At 46.9% G+C, this 25,349-nt stretch overlaps 1 protein-coding gene across 1 annotated transcript in view; it reads right to left on the reverse strand.

Moving 5' to 3' along the window:
• UBTD1 (ubiquitin domain containing 1) overlaps positions 1–24,837 on the reverse strand; it is a 28,948-nt gene extending 4,111 nt beyond the window's left edge. The window contains exon 1 of the mRNA XM_056849836.1: positions 24,679–24,837. Within this exon, the coding sequence (XP_056705814.1) occupies positions 24,679–24,748 (70 nt within the window). The 5' untranslated portion in view covers positions 24,749–24,837. The remainder of the gene's footprint in view (positions 1–24,678) is intronic.
• Between the last annotated feature and the right edge of the window lie 512 nt (positions 24,838–25,349).

The raw sequence follows: 25,349 nt of genomic DNA on the forward strand, positions 1-25,349 counted from the left end.
CCTTTCTCTCTCTTTTTCTTTCTTTCTCTCCCTCCCTTCCTTCCCTTTCCTTCTCCCTTCCCTTCTTTCCTTCCTTCCTTCTTTCCCTCCAGCGGCTTCTCCAGCGCCCTCTGGGTCTGTGCGGGCGGAGGGGTGTGCAGTCCTATTCCACCTTTGAAGTGCCCACAAGCCATCCTTCAAACACCTTTCCATTTGTCTTGATATGTAGAGAAAACACTAAGGAACTGGTTGCCAATCTCCAGGTACTAGCTGGAGATCTCCTGCTATTACAGGTGATCTCCAACCAATAGAGATCAGTTCCCCTGGAAAAAATTGCCACTTTGGCAATTGGACTCTATGGCACTGAAGTCCTTCCCCAAACCCCGCCCTCCTCAGGCGCCACCCCAAAAACCTCCCACTCATGGCGAAGAGGAACTTGGCAACCCTAGCCTCTCCCTCTGGGCCCCCTCTGGGGGTGGTATTCAGGTTAAATTGCCACATTGGCACTCGGCGATAAATAAGTGGGTTTTTGGTTGCAGTTTGGGCACTTGGTCTCTAAAAGGTTCGCCATCACTGCTCTAAGCTCACAGGGACTTGGCTCTCCAATGTCTCAAAATGTGCTGGAGCTCATTCAGTTCTTATCAGGCTGGTTTTTGGGATGTTTTTGTCATTTTCATTTAGTTAATTTGTAATTTGATGAACTCATATTTTTCTGCGCATCTAAGGAACCTCTCAAGCATGTAGTAACTGACATTTGTTTGTGGCTGGCCTGGTTTTGCTGCTTTCAAGACTGGCCTGAGGGCCAGCAACATTCTTCTTAGATCTAGTCATTAACACACACATCTGAGACTCAGGATGTAACTGTTACTCAGAACACTAATACAGGGGTTGCCACCTGCCGTCAGGTATAATGATGTGGCAAACAGATTTTGAGCATAATTACTGGGGTAGGTCTGAAGCGGTCGGAAATATTCTGTGTTCCAAAGCAAGAGGTGAACATATAGTAAAAAGGTCCATTTGAAATGCCAGGCACACTGTAATGCCAGACAGTCAGACAGACTCTGTAAACCTCCAAACTACGGTAGTCATGGCTTGGTATTTTTTATTTTTACTTATTGCTTTATTTTCAGACTTCAGATTTGTATTCCGGTTCCACTTTTTGATCGAACTTCCCACAGTGGCTCATTAACATTCACAAAGTTGTGGTGTAGTGGTTAGAGTGTTGGACTAGGATCTGGGAGACCCAGGTTCAAATCCCCACTAGGCCATGGAAGCTCACTGAGTGACCTTGGACCAGTCTCTCTTTCTCAGCCTAGCCTACCTCACTGGGTGGTTGTTGTGAAGATAAAATGGAGGAGGGGAGAATGATGCTGTGAGTCACTATGGGTCTCCACTGAGGAGAAAAACAGGGTATAAATATCTAAATAAAAAAATAAGGCACAATTCCATTCTGAAGCCTAACAATGTAAAAAAAAAAAGCCATAAAACAAACAGGCCCACGAGATTGGGGTGGGCTGGGTGGGTGGGAGAATCAGGTTGAAAACCAACGTTTTAAAATGCTGAATTCAACCACACAGAAGCAAAACACCCGTGGCTGCTCCAGCGGTGGAGTGATCTGAGCAGCTGATTCGGGGACAAAGGTGTGATAGTGTTTCCTTAGCCTGCCTGCCTCCCTCCCTCTCCTTGTTCTCTCCTGCAGGACAGTTGATGCTCTTGGCTACTGCGGTGGGGGAGGGATCAGTCCTGCTGACTCAGGAGCAGGGCATGTGATCTGGTGTCTCTTCTGGCCTCCTCCCCTCTCCCACAAAGGGCAGCTGTTCTTTACATGGCTGCTGCGATTGTTCTGAGGACTACCGGTCAAAAAGAGCTGGTCTCGAAACAAGGAGCCTTGAGATTCAGTGAGGAGGACAGCCTGGAATATTCTGCATGATGACCTAAGGACCGATCTGGGTCAAAGGCTGCCTGTCAGCATTTTTAAATATCTTGTTAAGACTCTGAATGCACGTTTGTGACAAGTGGGCCCAGGAATCAAATGCCCATGGCACAGTGCCCCTTATCACTCCTGGAAGTCTGCTGCCCATACAGATCACTCTGGTGATACGCCTATGGTTGCCAACCTCCAGGTAGTAAATCTGCAATGGAGTCTCCAATACAAAAGTAGCAAAAAATTCTTATTGGTACTTACACATATGACATCAACAATACAAGAGTGAAAGATACATATAAGAACAATCAAAGTTATATACAGTATGTACAATCTAAGTAAGGTGCAGTCTCAGTGCACCAATTGCCATGTTCTTTCAAGTAAATGTTGTATTTTCTTCAAAAAGTCCAACAGTAGGTACTATCCCAAAAGCACACTTTTTGGGAAAAGGTGGGGGACGGCAGTTTCAAATCTTTTTTTCAGCCCCAAACAGTAAACATATCCAAATCGTACCCAATAGTAAAATCTTCCACTCTGTTCTCAGTTCCCCGAGGGATACTCTAAAGTGAAGCCGAGTCGGGATAGTACCTACTATTGGACTTTTTGAAGAAAATACAACATTTACTTGAAAGAACATGGCAATTGGTGCACTGAGACTGCACCTTACTTAGATTGTACATACTGTATATAACTTTGCTTGTTCTTATATGTATCTTTCACTCTTGTATTGTTGATGTCATATGTGTAAGCACCAATTAGAATTTTTTGCTACTTTTGTATTGGAGACTCCATTGCAGATTTTCTAATTATTGGTATTGGCACGGAGGTGCCTATTTTGTATTGTAACCTCCAGGTAGTAGCTGAAGATCTCCTGCTACTACAACTGATCTCCAGCTGATAGAGATCAGTTCCCCTGGAGAAAATGGCCACTTTGGCAATTGGACTCTATGTCATTGAAGTCCCTCCGCTCCCCAAACCCCGCCCTCCTCAGGCTCCGCCCCAAAAACCTCCCACTGGTGGCGAAGAGGGACCTGGCAACCCTAGATATGCCCATAGCTAACCCTAAGGAGCAGCAGGGCGTAGATACCAGAAATCAGATAACCCCAGGCTGAGCACAGTATTTGGTGGTCCCAGTTTACACGGAACCCTCAGAATACCCCCTGCTTGCCCAGAACCTCTCAGCCTCCTTGTTATGTTATGCAGAGAACAGGCATGTGTGGCCTGGAAAGGGGAGCAGGAGGGGCGGCCATGTGCAGGAAGACGTTATTCTGATCTGACCCACCCCCTTCTCCACCGCCAGGATGTAAGCAATTAACCAGCCATAATCTCTAGTGTACTGGAGATGGCGGGAAGACATTGATCGGCAGCAACTTACTGGAGATGGCTGGAGAGACCTCGTGCCCTGCCCCCTATGTAAGGAAGCAGAGTCAGCAGCAGTGCAGGGACAAAGGTTTCTGACAACCTTCAAGCCTGGGCTCCAGAGCCAGCAAGAAAAAATTCACACAATGGTGGGGGGGAATGACTGCGCTCCAGCCACAGGATGGACATTCATTGGCCTGATGCCAAGAACCAGGGAGTGAGATGGAGAACCATCACCTACTTAGGGCACCATCAATCCCTGGGGTGTGTTAAGATTCACCAGGGCAGGGACAGTTCCAGCTTTTAGAGGGCCATGGACAGTGTGTCAAGGGGCCCCTTCCTTGCCACTGCACACCCTGTTCACATCCGTTCACATTCACACACATGGCCTTCCCCCCCACCTGCCCATGCATCTTTCCCCCACTCACAAGCCCTCACACTATCTGCATTTCTGACCATACATGCTCCTCCCTCAACTGTGCCAGGCAATGCATGCAGCTGGGAGCATGGGCGATGGACAGGCAAGCAAGGGCAGAGGTGGTGGCAGCGGGACCTATCAACAGCCCTAAGTACTGGAAGCTGCCCCACTTCAGGGCACTATTTGTTTGTTTCATTTATACCCCACTTTCTCCCCAATGTGGATCCAAAAGAGCAACCAAAATGATTAGGGGACTAGAGCAACTGTCCTATGGGGAGCGGTTAAGACGCTTAGGGCTGTTTAGCTTGGAAAGAAGGCGGCTGAGGGGAGACATGATAGAGGTCTATAAAATTATGCATGGTTTGGAGAGAGTGGACAGGGAGAGGTTTTTCTCCCTCTCCCATAATACTAGAACACGGGGTCATCTGCCAAAGCTGGAGGGTGAGAGATCAAAACAGATAAAAGTATTTTTTCACACAACGCATAGTTAAATTGTGGAACTCCCTGCCCCAGGATGTGGTGATGGCTGCCAGCTTGGAGAGCTTTAAGAGGGGAGTGGACATATTCATGGAGGAGAGGGGTATTCATGGCTGTTAGTTAGAATGGATACTAGTCGTGCTGCATACCTATTCTCTCTAGTATCAGAGGAGCATGCCTATTATTTTGGGTGCGGTGGAACACAGGAAGGTTGGTGCTGCTGCACTCATCTTGTTTGGGGGCTTCCTAGAGGCACCTGGTTGGCCACTGTGTGAACGGACTGCTGGACTTGATGGGCCTTGGTCTGATCCAGCAGGGCCTTTCTTATATTCTTATGAAGTGGCTTCCATTGTTCTCTTCTCCTCCCCTTTATCCTCACAACACTGCTGTGCGGTAGGGTAGGCTAAGAGAGAGCGACTGACCAAGTGTCACCCAGCAAGCTCCCGTGACAAAATGGGGATTTGAACCTGGCGCTCCCGGATCCTAGACCAACACTGTAACGACCACACAAACTGGTTCTCAGGCTGACCCCAGCCCTGTATCACAGTTTTGTATTGTGATGAACAATGTGGACTCCCGCCGACATAATGTGATTTCCTTCCTGATCCACACATACACACAAAAGGGAGACAGCAGGACTGATAAGAGGTGTTGGTGTGGCAGAGCTCAGGGATAAGGCTAGTGAGAAGGCAGCAACTTCTGCAAGGAGCCCCCCCCCCAAAAAAAAAACCCAAAAAAACCCAAAGGCAGATCCTAGTTCAGCCTGGCAGATCCGAGCCCTTTTGAGCCCTGACAACTCATCCATACCATAGCGTACTGCAATCCAGCAAAACGGTCACACACAGTTCAGTGTCATTGATAGAGATGTAGAGGTGCAATGCTTCATTAAGCCTATATGTTTGAAAATGCAGTGAGCATGTGCTCACATTTTAGTGCAGGGCAGCCTGAATGCATCATGAATCCCTGCTGACTCCTGCCCTTAAAAAAAACACCACAAATCCCAATCATTACTAGGTTATCAGCAAGTCTATTTTATTGTGGGGTCACCAAATCCCGGAAAAGAGATCACTAATTGTTTCCGAAAAATCAATAAAGTGCTCCTGCCTGGATACAACCTCTCTTTAGTACTTGCAGGGGTGGGCAGAACACATATAAACAGTGTATATTCCACACTGCAGTTTAAATTCAATTATCAGAATAATTGTGGTAATATATGCACATATTTGCTTATTTTGTATACATTATACTGCTTCCAAGATGCAAATTTTAAAGTAATTTCATTTTATTAGCCAAAGGTTTGAGGAAAGGGTAAGGAGATTTTCCAGAACACTCCATGCAAGGAAGAAAGAAGACATACTGGAGGCTCCAAAGCTTTCCTTCCATCACCAGTTAGAAGTCCCAAATAGCCCCCTCAGGCTTCTAAGAAGTTCTCCACTGGTGTGCATGTGTTCAAACTTTTGTTTGCAGTCCTAACAGCTAGAAGAGCAATATTTTAAAATCAAAACTGAGAATTTCCCAGGATGCCAACTTCTGAAACAGATGCAGGATACACATAACTCTGATGACCCTCATGCAACCATAATCCTTGCTTCTCTAACCATGACATCTTTTTGCCCCTTCATGCACCACGAAAATCTCCTTCAGATTCAGGTGGAGTGCAGGGCCCTCCCTGTAGGTACACTTATTCCCAGATGTATTGCTCAGTTAGTTCTCCCCTGGGAAGGAGGCACAAGAGGGCCAGCTTCCTGAGCTGACCCTGCCCTGGCTGGCTCTGCAAGGGGATTTAGTTTCAAGCCAGCTGTATAAGGAGCTTGTGTTGCAGGTTTAAGTCCAATTAGGGGTGGTTAGAGGGAGAGAAAACACCAGGGCAAGGCATGTTTTCAGAAAGAGAAAACAATGCTGAAAAAGCAAGAGCCTAACAAATGCCCCTTCCTTAGTCTCCCAACATGTAAGCCATCCTTTAGCCCTTGTGGGTGCCAGCATCTTCCTCACCTTTGATGCCTTTCCTGGCTGGTAATGGGAACCTGCCATTCAGACTAATAGCACTTTGGTTAGAGGAAGTTTATCTGCAAAGATGCATAGCGATGTTTGAAGGCTTCATTGAAGGCTTCAACAGGACTGCCAAATTTACATACTTCAAAGAAGAGCTATTACTTTTTTATTACGTAATTTTTAAACATGCCTTTAAAAAACCCCTATTGCTTAGTATGAAGTCTGAACTACAAGAAACACTGAGCTCCTAACAATCAGGTCGGTATAAAATCAGTTATGCGGCACCTTTAGCTGACAGTCTGTGAAATGAGAGTGGTAGGCAAGGTCTAGCAGGAGCTGTTGAAACTCCCAAATGTAAGCAGCCTTCTCCAAGCTCCTTCTAATGTGGAGACAAGAGAAACGTCAATTCAGGCCTTGCGTTGATCCCCTGCTGAACACAGAGGGCTGCTGGCCCAAATGGGCCCCAGGTAGACTGTCCTGCCCTCTCCCCACCCCCAGCTATGTTAAGCTTCTCACCTAAATTAGCTTTAGAAAAAACTGGCTCAATGGCACAAGAAGCAGCGGCCATTGTGACAGACAGAAAATACCTTTAATTTGGCTCCAGGGAAGACAGGCGGACCGTTCAGGAATGTACTTTTATTATAGAGATACAACTACTGCTTTCGGAGGAGGCCAGCCCACCATTCTATAACCCAGCATCAGCATGCCCGTGTCCATCCATGTGCCATTCAGCCATCAATTAAGGAAGTGCCTGGTTGGCAGGTATAAACCTTGATATTCTGCCCATTGATTGGACTGCATGGAGGCAGCGAGAGAGTGCACAGAAGCAGCAACGCCTCCTGCTCCCATAGATCCTTGCACTCAGGATATGCTCCCTCTGCTGCCTACTCTCCCACTACCACTGAGTTCTTAAAGCAACAGGCAAATTCTCCAGGATAACAAAACAACCCAATTGACCCTAATAGAAAGATCTATGAGATCAGGATTAGTTGATCCTGGTGTCACTGCCCTTGTTTGGCTCAGAGATAGGGTTGCAAGCTCTGGGTTGGGAAATACCTGGAGATTTTGGGGGTGGAGCCTGGGGAAGGCGAAGTTTGGGGAGGTGAGGGACCTCAGCAAGGTACCATGTCGTCATCAAAAGCAGCCATTTTCTCCAGGGGAATTGATATATGTTTTCTGGAGATCAGTTGTAATAGCAGGAGATCTCCAGGTCCCACTTGGAAAATGGCAGCCCTACTCAGAAGAGTTGTAAAGAGGCATTCAATTTACTGCCAGATGTAGGAAACCCACTTCTGGCCAACATAGACAACACAACTCAAGAAGAAGTTCTTTCAGTATTATTTCTAATGAGGCGGATGTTCAGTTCTTGGCCAAAATCAGGAAAGTTCACAAAAACTAAGTCCCAAGAAGAGATGTATGGTATAAATCTCTCTCTTAAAATAGGGACCATCTAACCCAGTATTGTCTACTCTGGTCGGCAATGGCTATTCAAGGTCATAGGTAAGGATACTTCCCAACCCTGCCCCCAGACATTCTTTTAAGGAAATACAGGGAACTGAACCCTTGATGTTTTGCATTCAAGCATTTGCTCTACAGCTGAGCTAAAGTTCCCCCCAAACACTGCAGAATCCTTGGGTCAATCTCTGACCTAGTGCCCATAGCAGCAATTACCTCTCAAATAGGGTTGCCAGTCTCCAGAGTCCACTATCCAAAGCAGCCATTTTCTCCAGGGGAACTGTTCTCCATAGTCTGGAGATCAGTTGTAATTCCAGGTGGGACCTGGAAATTTCTTGGAATTACAACTGATCTCCAGACTATGGAGATCAGTTCCCCTGGAGAAAATGGCTGCTTTGGATAGTGGACTCTATGATACTATATCCTGCTGAGTTACCTCCCCTCCTTACGCTCTACTTAAAATCGACAGGAATTTCCCAACCTAGAGTTGGCAACCCTGTGCCACCAGGAGGGAGACTTTATTTTTAATCAGCACTAGAATACTGTTATATTGATATACTGTTATAACAACAGGTTATCTGAATTATCAGTTTTCATTTTTTTTTTTAAAGAGTATGTCTCTAGTGCAGGGGTGTCAAACTCAATTGGGCTGGATATGACATAAATGTCACTTGGTCGGGCCAGACCATGCCTCGCCAGCCCAGACTGAGAGCGTGGGGGATTAGCTGCCTCGGCTGGCTCGCGGGCCTGATAAGAACTTTCAAGGGGCTGGATCTGGCCCTCGGGCCTTCCCTTGTGGAAATATAAAAGGAAAGGCATATCTTCACAACAGAAGATGCTACAGACTTACTTTTTCCATAAAAGCTGGGAATTAACAGAGCTGGTTACTCCTATTGTTACAACAATATATCAATTTAACGATATTCTAGTGGTAATTTTTTAAAAAAATGCAATCCCTGGGTGGCCAGGGGGGGCATTGCTGGGGGATCAAGTTAGGGACACTGCAGGAAAACCTGTCATGTGGAATTCCCCCTTGCCAATGTGCTTTATCAGCAGCCACACCGGTAGTGGGGAGCCACACGTGCTCCTCTCTGTGTGGAAAACACCACAATCATTAACAAACCCCAAGAGATTGACTTTAAAATCCATTGGTAGTTTGACACTTACCATTTGCTTAATCTGTAGGGTTGCCAGCTCTGGGTTGGGAAATAGCCGGAGATTTTGAGGACGGAGCCCAGGGAGGGTGGAGTTTGAGAAGGGAGGGACCTTAGAAGGGTATTATACCAAAGTAGCCATTTTCTCCAGGGGAGCTGATATTGGTTGTCTGGAGATCAATTGTACTAGCAGGAGATCTTCAGTTGCCACTTGGAGGTTGGCAACACTGTTAATCTGTGTTATAATTTCCTCTAATAATCTTGAATAGCAGGGCACTATTACAATACATGTCAAAATTTAGTGAGACTTGTTCACATTTCCAACATTTATGAGAGCTACTTCCACACATTTAATGTATGTTATATACCATAAATGAAATGTTATAGTGATAGCTTGTGTTAGCTGGTCTTGAAGTAAATAAATTTCCCCATTCAGTGTTATTAAATGTTATGCTCAGTCATTTTTCCTTTCTCAGTTTAAAACTCGGTTTTACAGAAGACTGTATTTCCAGCAGAAGCTGCTGGCATTTTAATAAAAGACCTCTTGTATCTTTTGATCTCAATATTAATTCTTCAGAACTTGGTTGTGGGATTTCAAATTCCCTGAGGTTTGAATTCATATATTTCTGTAGTTGAACCATAAACAAATATTACCCTCTGTGCTTTATTTCGTTTTGTTTCAAAGAACATCAGTTATAACATCAATAAAACGGATAGTATATATTGCCTAGATAAGAGGTATTTACAATTTTGAAATCTGCATTATGAATAAATATGTTATTGGAAAGATACTGGAACTCAACCAGTTTTTATACATTTGTTCTACACTTGCACTGTGGCATCAACAACAACAAAAATGGGATCATTCATAAGGCTGCTGTGCAATCAAATTTTTTAGAATACCAAGGTAAATGAGAAAGTGTATATACTATTATCCTTATGTACTACAACATTGCCCTTATTAACCTGAGATTGATTAAAGTTTACTAGCTAGAATCTCGGATTAATTGAAGTTGATTTCCCGAGACAGCACCCAACAAAGAATAGCAACAGTTTTATCTAAACTGTGCCTCTGAATCTATGACCAGGAAGCAGGGAAGGGGTTAAGCCCTTTGAGCAGCAATCCGACTCACTAACAAGCCATCTAACACTGGTAGCAAAAGTGCTAAACTGGCTGCTACTTATTGATGCTGCTTCCAAGGCTTTGCAATACACCATGTCAACATGTTCGCAGAGTGACATTTCCTTGGGGTTTTTTAAGCCTGCTCGCTGCAGATTTTCTAGGACGCCCCCCCAGTTCCTATTACTAGGTGAGATATCAATAATAATGGTTTCTCTTTTCCTCAGGGCTGATTCCAAGTAGAAGCCTTTGCCTACTGGGAGAGCTTCCCCCCCAAGCTGTATAGTTTCCTCTAGACTTGGCAAGTCAGGTACCTGACAGGAGAACGCCCATCTCTTGTACCACCTTCCAAACAACCGCAGTGTGAGCAACGATAGGCTCGTCTATTCTTTTCTACTGTGGAGCTGTTGGGAGCAAGGGGTGCAGAACATATAAGGGATGGCACAGCAGGTCAAGGGGATTACAAACTATGCTCTGAGAACCTGTTGACACAGTATATTCCAAAGCTACCTACTTACACACACACATGCATATGTTTAACACACTGCACAAGGATAGTTGAGTTACCACAACAATTTAGGAAGATTTGGTGCCTGTAGAAGGCCTAGCAAAGGGCAAATTTATCTTTCTTTGCTCCACACGTCACTTGTATTTACCCAATGATGTGGGGTTTCCAGAAAAATCTGAACTGGAAAATGGTCTAGGGGGGGGGGAATCTGATGCCCTAAACAAAGCCTGATCTGATTTCACATATTTTTTTATTTAGTAATCAATAATTTAAATCTATCTCATGTTCTATCCCAATATCATGAAATATCTGATAGGACCAAATATTTGATTAGGACCCAAAAAAGAGAGGCTTGGATCCAGAGTAAAGTTTCCGCAAGTGCAAGGGCATTCGCACGTGGAAAGTGATATTCCCACCTCACCTCACCCCTCCCATCACAGCCCCAAATGCCCTCCCCCCACTCCTGTTATTGGGGACTTTGGGTTGCTGCAGGAGGAGGAACATAAGAAAAGCCCTGCTGGATAAGACGAAGGCCCATCAAGTCCAGCAGTCTGTTCACACAGTGGCCAACCAGGCGCCTCTAGGAAGCCCACAAGCAAGACGACTGCAGCAGCAGCAGGGAAATCATACTGCATGGGCAGAAGTCCTTGTGCCTGAGAAACATTCATCTGCAGCCAAGCCCAAGAGTGGTTTAAACACTATATGCAAACAAATTCAAAACTTTATGTAGAAATTATTTATATTGGAATAAACTTGTAAACATTTAGTGACAAGAAAGCACAACCTTTCCTTATACTGTTTATATTTAAGGCGGGGAGGCACTGAAAACCTTTAACACATGTTAAGCACACCCTTAAAGATCTGTGCATCATATGCTCTGGATGTGTTTGTCCGTTCACCCGTTTCGTCATAATTTAACTTGTTTTAATGGAAGGCCCTGAATTGTCAGTAGCCAAGCCTCAGAAGAAATGAGTCCTACTGCCAAAGCTGCATTATGCTGAGTTTATATGTCACCTCTCACTCCAATCCTTACCCTAATCTGGTACTAGCAAACTTGTGCCACGCTTGCCATATATTGATATGAGTTAGTACACACACAAACACCTTTAAGAGCGGGGGGGGGGAGGGAAGAAAGAGAACACCACCATTACAATCCTTCTCTCTAGGTAAGCGAGGTCCTCTTCTCTCTCCCAGCATTCCATTAACCAGCTGGCTGTCTCTGTTTCTCTAGGAAAACAATATGTCATACTCCCTTCCTCTTCAGTTATACCTAAGCTAGGCTTCAGATCACCTCTTCAGTATCATTGGGCCTTTATTTCTCAGAAACACAATCTCCAGCACTACTGCTGAGACTCTACCCTTACAGGCAGCAAGGGTATTGTGTCTGCAGCGTGCCAGAATGGAAGAAGGCAAGGCCCATGTCGGACAGTCTTGCTTAATAACAAAAGAAGTCATGACTTAGACAAGACATACTTCATAGACATAATTACATATTACAAGAGGAACAAGTTGCGTTCTGCATTATTTGAGAGATGACGTTAAAACGGTACTGCTTGCACAGCAAAAATACATGACAGCAAGTCGTATGTCACTCCTAGTCAGGAATAGCTGTGCATGTGGAATATAAGTTATATGGGGAAATGAAGAGTTTAAAAGTTTCTGGGTATGTTCACAATACATTCGAGTAGTTCTCTATAAATTAACTCTACGCCTTTTGAGACCCAGCACTGCAGGCCATATGGCAAAGCCCATCACTTTTTGCATCACTGGTGGTCAGGAGTGAAATTAATAGGGGTGCAGGGTGAAGGATGGGAGGAGAAGGGAATGTGGCAGCTTTACCCTTTCTTTTTTCCCTCATTCCCCAGGGATGAGGGAGGGACAGATCTTCCTCTTAGCTCAAGGGATTGAGCCTCACAACCCACCTGAGAGAAAGCTGCAACCCTCTTTTGTGTCGTAATTCACAGTTTGATCCTCCTGAAGATATGTATGTGCATTACAGAAGTCTCCGCTGGTTTTTAAAAGTCTTCCTCTGTGTAGGCAGATTAAGAGCTAAACACAATAGGGTGCAGGATTTACAATCAAATTCGGCAATAACTGATATTACCCATTTTGGCTAGCCTTTCAACTAGTCAGAGATCCATCCAATTAATGAAAATACTTTCAGACAGGAATAATGAGATAACTTATAAAGTCGCCAAATATGCAAGGCTAGGTATTAAGCATAGAAGCACTTGGTCTAATTCTGATAAGGGACGTGGAATAAATCACTGAATGGGTAATATTAAGTTAATATTTAACTTCATTGTAAACATTTTATCCTAAACAGTGTTTCATGAACAGATGTACTGCTATATTTTATCCTTTTTAATCATGTAAATTCTTTTGAATATTTGCTTTGCTGGTCAATGACCGTAATAAATTAAATTGTATTGTAAACACAACAGGAAATTTGCTGGGAAGAAACAAGTTTTTGTGGTAGGTACTACTACTATTTGAATAGGAAAACACCTGCTATTGCAACTATACAATACACAAAATTAAGGCATGCTCACCAAATATGTAGGTACAGCTATAAACATTTGTATTTGTAGTTTTGGTTACAACAGGCTAATACAGCTGTTCCTCAAATTGAAACCTGACGTTCCAAATCCCTAAGGCAGGGATGGGGAACCTCAGGCCCGGGGGCCGTATGCGGCCCCCGAGGACATTTTTTGTGGCCCTCAGGAGCTCCGGGCCCCCGCAGTGGAGGCGCAGAACAGGGCGGCCCTCCCTGAGGGTGTTCCTGGGGCCACGGCTTGAAGGGGCGCTGCGGCGCCCTTTGGACCTCCTCTCGCCGACTGACGGCTGGAGGTCGGCAAGAGGAGGGACATTTCCCCCAAGGCTGCCCCCTATCACCACAGCGTGCAGGAACGCCGGGGCACACTGTAAGCCCCTCTTGCTGCCTGTCAGCTGTTGAGCAGCGAGAGGGAGGGGGGAAAAGAGGCCCACGGCTCCTGGCGGCAGAGCATGTGCGCAGGAGCCGATCGGGCTTCGGGGGGCCTTTTGTGGACTCTGGGGGTAGGAAGGCATGGAGCCTGGGGCCAGGTCGCGTGGGGCCGGCAGATGTGTGTGTGTGGGGGGGGGAAGGCTTTTCTCTCTCCCTCTCTTTCTGTCTCTTTCTTTGTCTGTCTCCCTCCGTCCTTTTCTTTCTCCCTCTCTTTCCATTTCTTTCTCCCTCTCTCCCTTTTCCTCTTTCTCTGTCTTCCTCCCTTCCTCCCTTGCTGATCGACTGCGGGCTGCACCCCCCTGGCGCCTCGTTTGCTCGGCCCCCCCGCTGGCTGCCCTCCCGCCTGGGGGGGGGAGTGGGGGCGCCCTCCAGGCCTTCTCTGCGTGGCCTCCCCTGGGGTTGCCAACCTCCAGGTGGTGGCCGGAGACCTGGCAACCCTAGCCTCTCCCCCACCCACAGGGAGATCTACACCTGGTGTGGCCCCCGAATGATGTTATAAATGTGCAAATGGCCCTTGGCAGGAAAAAGGTTCCCCACCCCTGCCCTAAGGTCAAAAAAGAATGAAGCATGTAGCCAGTGTGAATAAAGGGCACAAAGAACTTAGACTGTAATGGTGGGATCTGTGCGCCTCTTGGGTCAAGTGCTGTCTGCTCCCGTTTCGTGGCAGATAAATGGGGATGTGCTATTCCTAATTACATTGGAAATGCTTGCTTACCGGTACTTTGTTGTGCCAATAAAGTATATTTAAAATGAATTTTCAACCCAAATGTAAGAAGGCAGTCAAGAGTCTGCCTAGCCCTAGAGCAAAGTACCTAGAAGCAAGCCTTCTACTGAAAGAAATGAGCACAAGAGGTGACAATACAGAATAGGAACACTCTGTTAATACCAAGGTCACTATGCCTGGGGGCAGGGCAGAAGGAAAGGCAACACTCAATATTTATGACTGGCACAGCCCAAATGTATTTAAGTATCGTGGATGATATTCATATATCATGCAAAATCTTTCTCTATCTGTTCAGCACTTAACCCACCCCAAAGCATCACTAAAAATCTTAAAGCCAATTTTGGGATACATAGGAAAAGCTCAATGGCCACCTAAGGAGAAGCACATGAAAGACCTTTCCTTTTTCTGACTCTTCCTTGATGATACCTTTGGAACCAGCCTTGCTGTCAGAAAAGGAGCTGAGTTGCTACAAGTGCCTTCTTATCACTTACATTTTGTACATAAGGGCACCCCTCCCTAATTCACCTAACTTGGCTATACCGATCCGAGCTCATGGAATCTTTTGGTTAGACTACTGTAATGTGATGTATGTGGAGCTGCCCTTGAAGATACTGAAATTGCAATTAGTGCAAAAGACAGCTGTGAATCTTTTGACTGAGACATGTTGTTATAAATACATTACACCTTTTCTTGAACAAACTTACTGCTGGCTGCCTGTTTGTTTCGGTGTTAAAAAGTCCATCTGGTTCTTACTTCTAAAGCCCTTCATGACCTGGGAACCAAATATCTTAAGGACTGCCTCTGCCTGTATGATGCTCAGGCCCAACTGCAGCCCTCCAATCAGTTCTTGCTATCCATCTCTTCTTTCGGACATATTCACTGTTCTTTGGCTCAATCACAAGCTTTCTTAGATGGTACCCTAATTCTGTGGAACAATCTGCCCAAGCAAGGGAGGAGAGCACTACCCCTTCTTGTTTTTAGGAAACTGTATAAATCATCCTTTTGTATGGGGCAAAATCTCTTCTGATATTACTGAGGTCTCTGTTGTTATTAATGCTAGGCTGGCAAATACGTTAGTGGTTTTAATGTGTTTTTATGTGTAAGGTTGGGTTTTTTGTTCATTTGTTTTTCCCTTATAGGCATTTGTTAAGTGCCCCCTTGGGTCTTTTTTGGGAAAGGCGGAGTAAAAATATTCTAATAAATGAACATATAAAACAATAATGCACGTGAGGTCCTTTGAATCCTCCTAAGAGTTCTATATGTTCAGTGTTATCAAAATGCATGTTTGCTGTTCAAAAACTGCATAGGATCAAGGATGGAAGGAAGGCCTAATACTAAAGACAGAGACCAGGCAGCAATCTCTGCACCAAAAGGAGGGGAAAGGGCATGGTCTGATGGAGGTGGAGCTGAGGCTATGCATTCTGCCAACAGCAGTGCAGTAACAGGACTGGGGGGGGGGCATTGACAAACAGGCCAGGGAATGAACTGGTTGGGAACCTCGGCAAGCAGTGGCTTGTGTGTCTATAGGAATGAGCGGTGGGTGAATTAGCTCTTACTGGGTAGGCGAGAATCACATAAGGAACAGCTCCTCGACTCAGGAGCCTGAGGGTCTGTCTGAATATTTTCTCTGGATACCAAGAATGCCAAAGGCCAGCCGTGGCTGGGTAAAAGCAGCAAGCCACGACGACTCAGCAGTTGCCCATCATCAAGAATCTGCCTGTGTGTAAGCGCAGCACCCTAGCCACATACATTAGCAAGCATCACAGCAGGACGAGAAGAGGCCAACCTACTACACGCCCAGGAGACATCGCAGGGGGAAAGCAGAGTACAAGTGTCACATCTGCAGAAGGGAACCAAGTATACAGCAGATTTTTTTTGTGTGCTGTTGGAAGCAAGATACCATATATGCTGTATAAACACTGCTCCTGAGTTTCTTGCCCGAACATGTCCTTCAGGCACAGCTGTGCCCACTCTCTTTCTCCCTCCTGCTCTGCAAGAGCCCTTGGAAGACAAACTGCCTTGTGCACAAAAGAGGCATTCGGCAAGAAAAGGGAGAGGAATCAGCGTTTTCTGAAGGGACCCACCACCAGGACTGGGAAACCTTCGACCAGTTTGCCTTGGACAGTCCAGCACCCTGAAGGACGTCACATGAAGCTGGAAAGTGTCAGAACCGGCTGGGATTGTGTCACAAGGGCTATTTTCTTCCCCCAGAACTGACTTCTGGTTTGAACGGGGCGAAGCCTGAGCGGATTCCCAGCACCAGCCTCACAAAACTGCCCCCACAGCTCAACAGCAGGAGAAAGAAAGCAGTCTGCTGGGAGCAGGGGGTGGGGTAGCCACATCAACAGCAGTCTTGTTGGCATTGCTCCCCCCCCCTCCGTGTGCTGCCTGGCTCAGCACTTTAGGGAGGGGCCATGCAGCTCAGCAGAGGGAGGGTTATGCTGAACAGGCTTTGGGCTGCCTGATAAGACCAGGGCTCATGAGGCAGCTAGCGTGACTAGATACAAGTGAGGACTGGGCTTTTTTCCACCGTCCCCCACCCCAACATGGCACTGGGCCACGACAAGCTACACCTGTTGAAATTAAAGCTGCGTGAAACCTCAATTCTATTGTACCTGCCCACCTGAGAGGCAGCTCAGCAAGCATGTTGATGCAAAGAAGTGGCAGGACAGGTACCTCGTGCACAGGATCTTACCTGGGAGCCCTGGATAGGGTTGCCAGGTCCCTCTTTGCCACTGGCAGGAGGTTTTTGGGGCGAAGCCTGAGGAGGGCGGGGTTAGGGGAGGGACTTCAATGCCATAGAGTCCAATTGCCAAAGCGGCCATTTTCTCCGGGGGAACTGATCTCCATCAGCAGGAGATCAGTTGTAATAGTTGTAATAGCAGGAGATCGCCAGCTGCCACCTGATAAATGTAAGGAGCATTATATTATCTATACCATTATGTATTTTTAGATGAAATTGTAATTATCTGAAGAAGCAGAAATCCAGCGAAACAAGGCATAACCGGTTGCTTGTCATATTATCATTGCATTAGCCTGCATATATTCACTACGGTGGATACTGAGTATGGACTGTTAAACGGCTGTGCAAAAGAGGAATCCTATTGTCAGCTTGTCAGCTGACTTTTAGAAGACATATTGCAAGACGACACTGTGCAGCAAGACATCTGTAATTTCTCTTTGAGGACTTGGATTGCAGGACATTGTGGACAATTTATCTGTCTTGTCAATGGTGATTTAGTATTGTAAATCGTGTTATGAAAACTTTGTGAACTGGTATTTAAAGAGATACTAAGCATAGGAAAAATATAAAAATAACAAAAGAATTGGAAGTGGCTGCGTGTTGGGATATTTTTCCTTAACAGGAGATTAGCCAGCCACCTGGAGATTGGCAACCCTAGCCCTGGAACATGGTCTCCCAAGTCTGGCCTCTGTGGCTGAATCTCTCTCTCTTCTCTAGGGCAAGTGGGAATGCCGCATCCTGAAGCAGCACAGTCTAAACTTCAGCTCCCCGGCTGTGTACTCAACTTAGGCTGCTCTGCAGGGAGGCATCTGGGGAAGGCCTCCTGAGCTGAACAAACAAGCAGGCCTGGGAGGGGGGGCTGGGCACTAATTAACGCCTACTCGAGGTGAGGCGCTGCTGCTTGCAGGTGGCAAGTCCAGCCTCCTCAGAGGCAAAGGAAGAGGGTGGAAGACACAGAGCTGTCAGCCTGGCGGGATTGCTCTTACAGCACCAGAGACTGAATGGGCGGGCCTCCCACTACATAATCAGAAAGAGTCAAACGGAAAGAGTGCCTCTCTTGGGAGTCCATCCAAAATGTGTGGGGACAAACGCAGAAAACCAGGAGCCTGCCTTGAGCCTGCAGCCATACAACAAGCACAATCAAGGACATAGAGAGTTCGTTCACACAAATGAGCAAAAGCAGCAGACAGACTGTGGCCCCAAACGCCACCTCACCCAGGTCTGGGGCCTGCCATGTCAGCTGGCCCCACACTGACACCAACATCATAATTCCAATGAGTTCAGTCAAGGTTTCTGGTCTACAAATCCATTGTTCTAGCCAGCAGGGCTGGCACTACTACCACCACCATGATGACCCTTACTCAAAAATACTTGCTCACTGTTTTAAGATTGCCGTTTTCCATCCCATATATGCTACAAGTGTTGTCTGTCCCTTTCTGGCAAAAGGCTCAACCGACCTGCATTTAAAAAGCATTACTTGAGAGTCCATACCACATTGGTGGAGATTGATTTCACAGTGGCTTGATTTCACATTGGATGCCCACCCACGGCTCTCCAAGTTCAGATTTTTCCTGCAAAGGCAGGCCAGCCTCAGCTGACATCAGAATAACTATGCCAACAGCTGCCACAGAGGCCACAACTACCCTGCCATCGGGGTTTCCACTGTCGCTTTAGAGCAGATCGGTCAGTGGCACCAATGAAGGCAGAGCAAGCAGAGAGGTCAGATACAGAAAACAAGAAAAACACCAAATAAGGGAATATCCCTCATACTAACAAGCCCTTAACTGGATACAAATATAATCTTTTTAAAATAATGCTCAGCCTTCATTAGGCCTATAAATGACGTTCCCACCTTATTAGCATGGTTTTGTGCACAGAGCCTCTTTGATACACCCATCCCAAGCCAGTGCTTCTTAAACTGGAAGGCATGGCGTGTGCCTGCAAGAGGAGGGAAGAAACAACTTTGCCATTACATTTTTCAAATCAACCAAAGACCACAGCAATCTCATTGTCAGCCTTATCGCTATTGGGTTTATAAACATTTCCCATAGCACAGATCTCAACTTCACAGTAGGTTGCTATCCTCCAAGTGGGGCCTGGAGATCTCCCAGAATTACAACTGATCTCCAGACTACAGTGATCAATTCCCTTGAAGGAAATGGCAGCTTTGGAGAGTGACCTCTATGGCAGGGGTGTCAAACTCAATTGTTATGAGGGCTGGATATGACATGTCACTTGGTCGGGCCGGGCCATGCCTCGCCAGCCCATATTGAGAGTGGGAGAGGGTGGCTGCCTCTGCTGGCTCATGGGCCAGATAAGAGCTCTCAAGGGGCCGGATCTGGCCTGCTGGCCTTATGCTTGACACCCCTGTTCTAAGGCATCTCATCCCTGCTGAGCTCCAACTCCTCCCCAATTCCACCTGCTCCAGGCTCCGCCCCCAAATCTTTAGGAATTTCTCAAGCCAGAATTAGCCTCCCTACCTGCAGGGATTGCTGAAAAGGAGTGAGGATACTAACCCTTGACTACCGCAGGCCTAGGTATTTCAGACAAGAGATTGCTCCTCACTTTCTCATCCACACGGCAGCCACTCAGACTGTGCTGCAACCTTTCTCAAAAGGTCAGTGTAAAGCAGGTTCTGGAAAGAACACAGAAAAGCTGGGAAGGAGGCCCATGAAAGCACCATGATGTTTCAGGGAAGCAGGAAAAGAACCCACTCCCAAGAGCATCCAAACAGGGGAACAACCTTGTTCAAGACCCCAGTTGCTCTAATAGACAGGGCTTGAGGCATAGGAGCTCAGCAAGAGGGTGTAGAGACAAAGGAGCGGAACAGGATTTGGATAGGTACAGAAGAAGTTGTCTGGGTGGTGTAGCAGCTAGGCAAGTGCATCCAATGCCCCAATCCAGGGAAAGTTCCAGCCTAATCCCGTGCATGTTTATTCATAAATTAGTCCCACTGTGTTCAATTAGTCTTAATCTCAAGTAAGTGTGCATAGGACTGCAACCTTTGTCACACAAATTAGTCATCATTAATTTAAACCCCACTCATTTCAACAGGATTTCAGTGCAAGTAACTTCCCCCGGACAGAAATGGGGGGGGGGTACACACATGTGCCTAAAAAATCTAGTAAATTCAGGCAAGGTCAATTTCAAACAGTTTAAGAAACATTGTAGCTCACTACGGGTACCCAGGACCACTTATTCCAGTTAGCACTACATACTTTGCGTGATTGCTTGCAAAAACAGAAAGTATATTGCTGAAACCACAGTCCCTGGACTTGGAGCCTAGAAAAATGCTGTATTGGGGGATACAATACATTTAGGGTGATCTTATAAAGTCTGGTCTTACCAAACCTAAGATTATGTTTTCTGTCACTGCTGGTCATCCAGCACAAACCCCCCACCCCACCCTGTGCCTTCTGCTAAACACATGATATGTAATCCTGCCTGTGTGTCTTTTATGGATCAGATGCATTCAGCCTCCTTTCCAGGAAGGTGTAGCTTACAAGTCCTGTTCTCAACCTACTTATCCAACCCTCCCCACTTCCTGTTTCTCTTTTTCTGCCTCCTACAAAACAGTAATTATTGCTGGGAGCAAGACACAGGCATTTGCAATCGGTGGCTGCGTGAGCAGAGTACAGGCGTGAGTCAGTCCTGCAAGCCCTTGGTGGGGCCAGTTTCTGGTGATCATAGGGTGTGCTTTGGAGTCACATTACTCTCAGGGAAAGAAAACTTCAGTCAGTCACATAACACGGCAACTCGAACCAGCTAATGAGTTTCTTCCAGGGTGGGTTCACACAATATGATTTTGGCAAGTGTCTGCATGTATGGTCAAATGCAGTGAGTAGATTGGTAACATACGGGGCTGACTCATCAGTACATGTGTGAAATCCAGAAGTCCAAAGAGTCATGAGATTTCACAAACCTATCAGTAAACCAGGCCCATGTGTTAGCAATTTACATATTACATTTCCCATGCTCAGAGAAAAGAGACAGAAGCCTAAATTTGCAATAACATAATGTTGAAAAAGGCTTTGAGCCTCAGAAAGTTGGGAGAGGAAGACATCAGTATCACTCCACCCATCACACAAATGTAGTCACCTCTGAGGTAGAATGCAATGTCTGACTAACAGCATCGGCTCCATAATTTAGGGCCGGAAGCAGAGATAATACCCTTAAGTTGACACTGAGGCATAATTAGGGACCAAAAATAGTTCTGGAATTTGGAGAAGGCACCAGGGCTCAAGATCCAAGTCTTTCCAGTGTACCATGAGATCTTCACTGACTTTAAACAGTCAAGATGGCATCTCCCCCACCCCATGAGAAAAAAGCCCACTTACAAGAACTTGCCTGCCAGCCTGGGCCTTCACACAACTTACATCCCTAATTATTTTGAAAGCCCACATTTGTTGAGACCAGGAGAAACCCAGCCGCTACCAGGCAACGGCTTGGCGGTGCTGTTTTCGGCAGACACACTCAGACGGTTAGTAGAAGGACGGGTTTCCACCGTTTCTTAAAAACTCAGCTGAGCTCACATTGCCTGCGTTTGCAAAATGCCAGCTATACATCACCAGGAGTGTCGACCCAACTTTTTATAAGCAGTTAAGATAAATGCTACCAGGAAGCTTCAGAGCAGCTCTTTCTATGGGAGAAAGGGTTTATCCCATGAAGTAAGTAAGAGCCACTTTCTATGCAAATAGCAGAGAGATGCAGTATAAACTGATTGAATGGATATGAAATAAATAAAAGTTTGACATGCTTATTGTCTATCCTTTTAAATAAATAGGACTGACCACAGGATGCGAAAAATAAAAGAAAAAAGGAAGCAGCACTTCTTTTAGAACAATATATCATTTCCAGAGGGAACCCCTCCCTGGCTCTACCTGCCTGCTATAAAAAGTACGACATCAATAAAGCCTTATATCCTTTTCCCAATACAGAACCAAGTATTACAATTTTTCACAACCAAGCTATTCTAGGACTCCCCCACAGCACTAAGCCAAGCACGACTGCAAATTACATTAAGAGTTTTTGGGTAAAAGTGTATGCTGAACTCTTCCAAGAAATACATTTTAGAAGAGTAGCTGGAAGTGCCGTGGCCTACGTCACCAAGAAAATCACAAAACACTGCACACTTAGAGAGTCGGTTATTGTAGGAATGAGCATTTCTTAGTCAAAAAACATAGGCATGACGTGAGCACCCAAACAACATATAAAGTAGGTTGTCGCCAATGAAAGTTCATGCCCAATAAAACAGCTATTACGGTACTGTAGCGCTTTAGCCAAGTAATCCTGTGATGCAAAATACCGCTACAAATAAGTAAAGCTCTCAGGAGACCGAACAGCAATATGCATAGTAACAAGCCCCTCCCCATTCTACCATGGGCTAGATCCTGCTCCTTTTCCAGAAACATGCAAGATGGCACCAATCCAAGTAGGCAGTGTGTACTGCCAATGGGTTCTAGCTCAGCAAAGTTATATTTGAGGTTTCACTGTGTCTTGGAGGAGCACTTCAGGACAAGCTTCCTTGCAACAGCAGAACAGCCAGTGTGATGCTACCGCCCAGAAACACAATATTTTCTACAGCGCACCTCCTTCAAAAGAAGAAGACAATTTTGCACAAGGAGGAGGGACCCCCTGGCCAGTCTGCCCATTTTCTATCCACCTATCCAACATCATTCCCACCCCCCAAATTAGGAGATCACAGCTTTGTGGGACTAGGACAGGGCCAGATGGAGTTATTGCACCACAACATTATCAGTAGGTTAAAACAAAAGTTCTTAAACTGCCAGCATAGAAGCTACACTGTCATGACAACACCAAAGACCTCTCTATTGCTGAAAAGTCAGGACTGTTCTCCGTCGCCAAAAATCCTGCATCAATATGTGCGTACTGATGCCAAGCACTGCTGATGAGCTTGTTGGGTTAAGGCTGTTTCTGTTATTGATCCAACTGATGCAGCACCAGCAGAGAGCAAGACAGATCTGAGCCATTACGAGAGAGAACCAATTGTGTTCTTGACTGACATAAACTAAGAAAAGCCAGACCAGGCCATAAAGTCTGGTGCACGTGGACGCACCACACAGAGTAACAGTAAAGCCTATGCCTGCAATATTTCTCCCGTCTTGCAGAAGACTTGTAGGGCCTTGAAGCTGGAATTCAAAGCATCGTAGAGGTGGAGGAGGCCTTTTTAAAACATCTGATCAACGCCCTGGTCAGTGCAGAAAATCCAGAGTCAGAATGTCCCTGACAGATGGCTGTCCAGTATTTGCTTGAAAATATCCAGTAATGGAGAACCGCCCCCACCCCATCCCAACAGCCAGTGTGGTGTCGGGGTTAGAGTGCTGGACCAGATCCAGGTCCAGATCCCCACTCTGCCATGGAGCTCACTGGGTGACCTTGGACCAGTTGCTCTCTCTGCCTAACCTACCTCACAGGGTTGCTGGGGAGGAGGTGAGAATGATATACACTTCCCTGAGCTCCTCAGAGGAAAGGCGGTATTTAACAAAAAGTATTAAATAAGTAATTCATCAGTTCTATTATCATAGTGCACTCACTGTTAGAAGGTTTCTCCTAACATTCAACTGAAATGTACCCTCATGTAACCTCAGCTCTTCAGAAGATCCAGCCCTCAGGAGCAGCAGAGAACAAGTCTTTGTCCTCTTCCATGAAACAGCCCTTCAGGTATTAGAAGAGTGTGATCACATCTGCCCTCAGACTTCTCTTCTCAAGGCTAGGCATACTCAGGTCCTTCAAGTTTTCCTCACAGGACTTGTTATCCAGACCCTTAGGCATCTTTGTTGCACTCCCCTGGACCCGTTAGAGTTGGTCTACCTCTTTCTTAAAGAGCAGCACCCATAACTTAGCACGGTACTCCAGATGAGGTATATCTAGTACAGAGTAGTGACAGAATCTCTGAGATGCCAAGCTCTGCTCCTCCCCACCCCCACCCCCCACACAGAAGCAAGCAGAGCTTGTCACTGATCAAACCAATATTTTTGATCCTAGCTTTTAGAGAAGGCCACTTGTCTTTTCAGTTAGTACTGGTGAGAAGGTATCTGTCACAAGACATATTCCCTGTGTGGCTGCTGCAGTCTTTAAGGGCAATTTTGATCAGACACATAAAGAGATATTGCTTTCCTTCTATGCCAATAAAGGTTTGGATGGATATTGCTTTCCTGACCTGACAAGGCTCTAGTCCCAAATCATTTTGACCTGTCCACCAAACTAAGGTTTGATGCTGCTTATTCTAGGAGCCCACGGTCTGAAAGTGGCTCCCACCCACCCAGTGTACCTGGGTCAGCAGAGGCACGGAAGTCTGCACTTCCAACTAATCTGGTGAGACAGGACAGACCGGCTCTTACAAAAAAGCGAGGTGAGTTTCCGGGATATCCTACACTTTTGCTAGACACTGAGTTACGGGGCCTGGAGAAACTGGATTGCTGGGTGCAAGGGGCTTACTATTAACTATAGGGCATGAAATTCATCTCTCTCCCCTTTCATGGGACATGTGGTCGCTCATACCACTTAAAACAGAGGTGCTCCGCTCCCAGAACGGGGCCGGCATACACAGTCTTTGCCTACACACTGATTTGGGCCACAGTACCCCCCTAAATCCTATGCACGCCCTAAGCAGCACAATATGGTAGCACCTTGTTCCCAAGCTTAGCGCTACCCTCGATGCCCAGTGGCTGGCTGGCTGGGTGGGCCTAGGGGAAGGGTCCCTCTCCAATGAGGGCACTGGGGGGCTGCAGGGGCCAGATCCCGCTGACACTCGCAGCGGCCCGACTTCCCGATATGGCTGGGGAAGCGGTGGGGGGGGTGCGTTTCGGCGCCGCTCACCTGCTCGCTTGCGCGGGTGCCCTGGGGTGGTCGGCCGCTCCCTGCGCTGCCTCCCCACACAGCTGCCCATGGCGGCGGCAGCCCCGGGCTGCGATTCCACGGGATCCTGGCGCCTGAGCCCTGCTCAGGGCTCTCCCGTTCCGCATGGGGCCGGATCCGCAACCCTCCCGTCCGGAGCAGCACGCAAACTTTCTGCTGGGCGGCTCCCACCTCCCTCCTCCTCCTCCTCTCCGGCAGGTCTGGAGCCTGGCGGAACGGGGAGGCGTCAATTAGGCGCTGTTTTGCTCAGGTTGCATCCAGCCGAGACAGGCCCGCCGACGCCGCGGCTCGCTGCTGCTGCTGCTGGCAGCCCCCCGCCCAGCGCCGGGATTTGAGCCGGGGAGGGTCCCCCCGGCCCTTGGGAGGCGCTCGGGGCTCCTCCTGCTCCAGGTGAGCATGTGACTGGGCGGCCCGCAGTCCGTCCGCCCTCCGCTCCGCCTTCTCGCCGCCGAGCCCTGGAAGAGGATGGGCAGTGACCCCAGCCGCGGTTCTGCGGGGAGGAGCGGGCGCGGGCGGAGGGGTTTAAGCGGACTTCAGCGCAGTTTCCAGCCTGGGGCGAGCCCGTCCTTTTCTTCACAGACTCGACCTCAGGCTGGATTTAGGGTAGCCAGATTTGCAAGAAGCTGCACGGG

This window comes from Euleptes europaea, chromosome 5 (assembly GCF_029931775.1).
Source record: "Euleptes europaea isolate rEulEur1 chromosome 5, rEulEur1.hap1, whole genome shotgun sequence".
NCBI lineage: Eukaryota > Metazoa > Chordata > Lepidosauria > Squamata > Sphaerodactylidae > Euleptes > Euleptes europaea.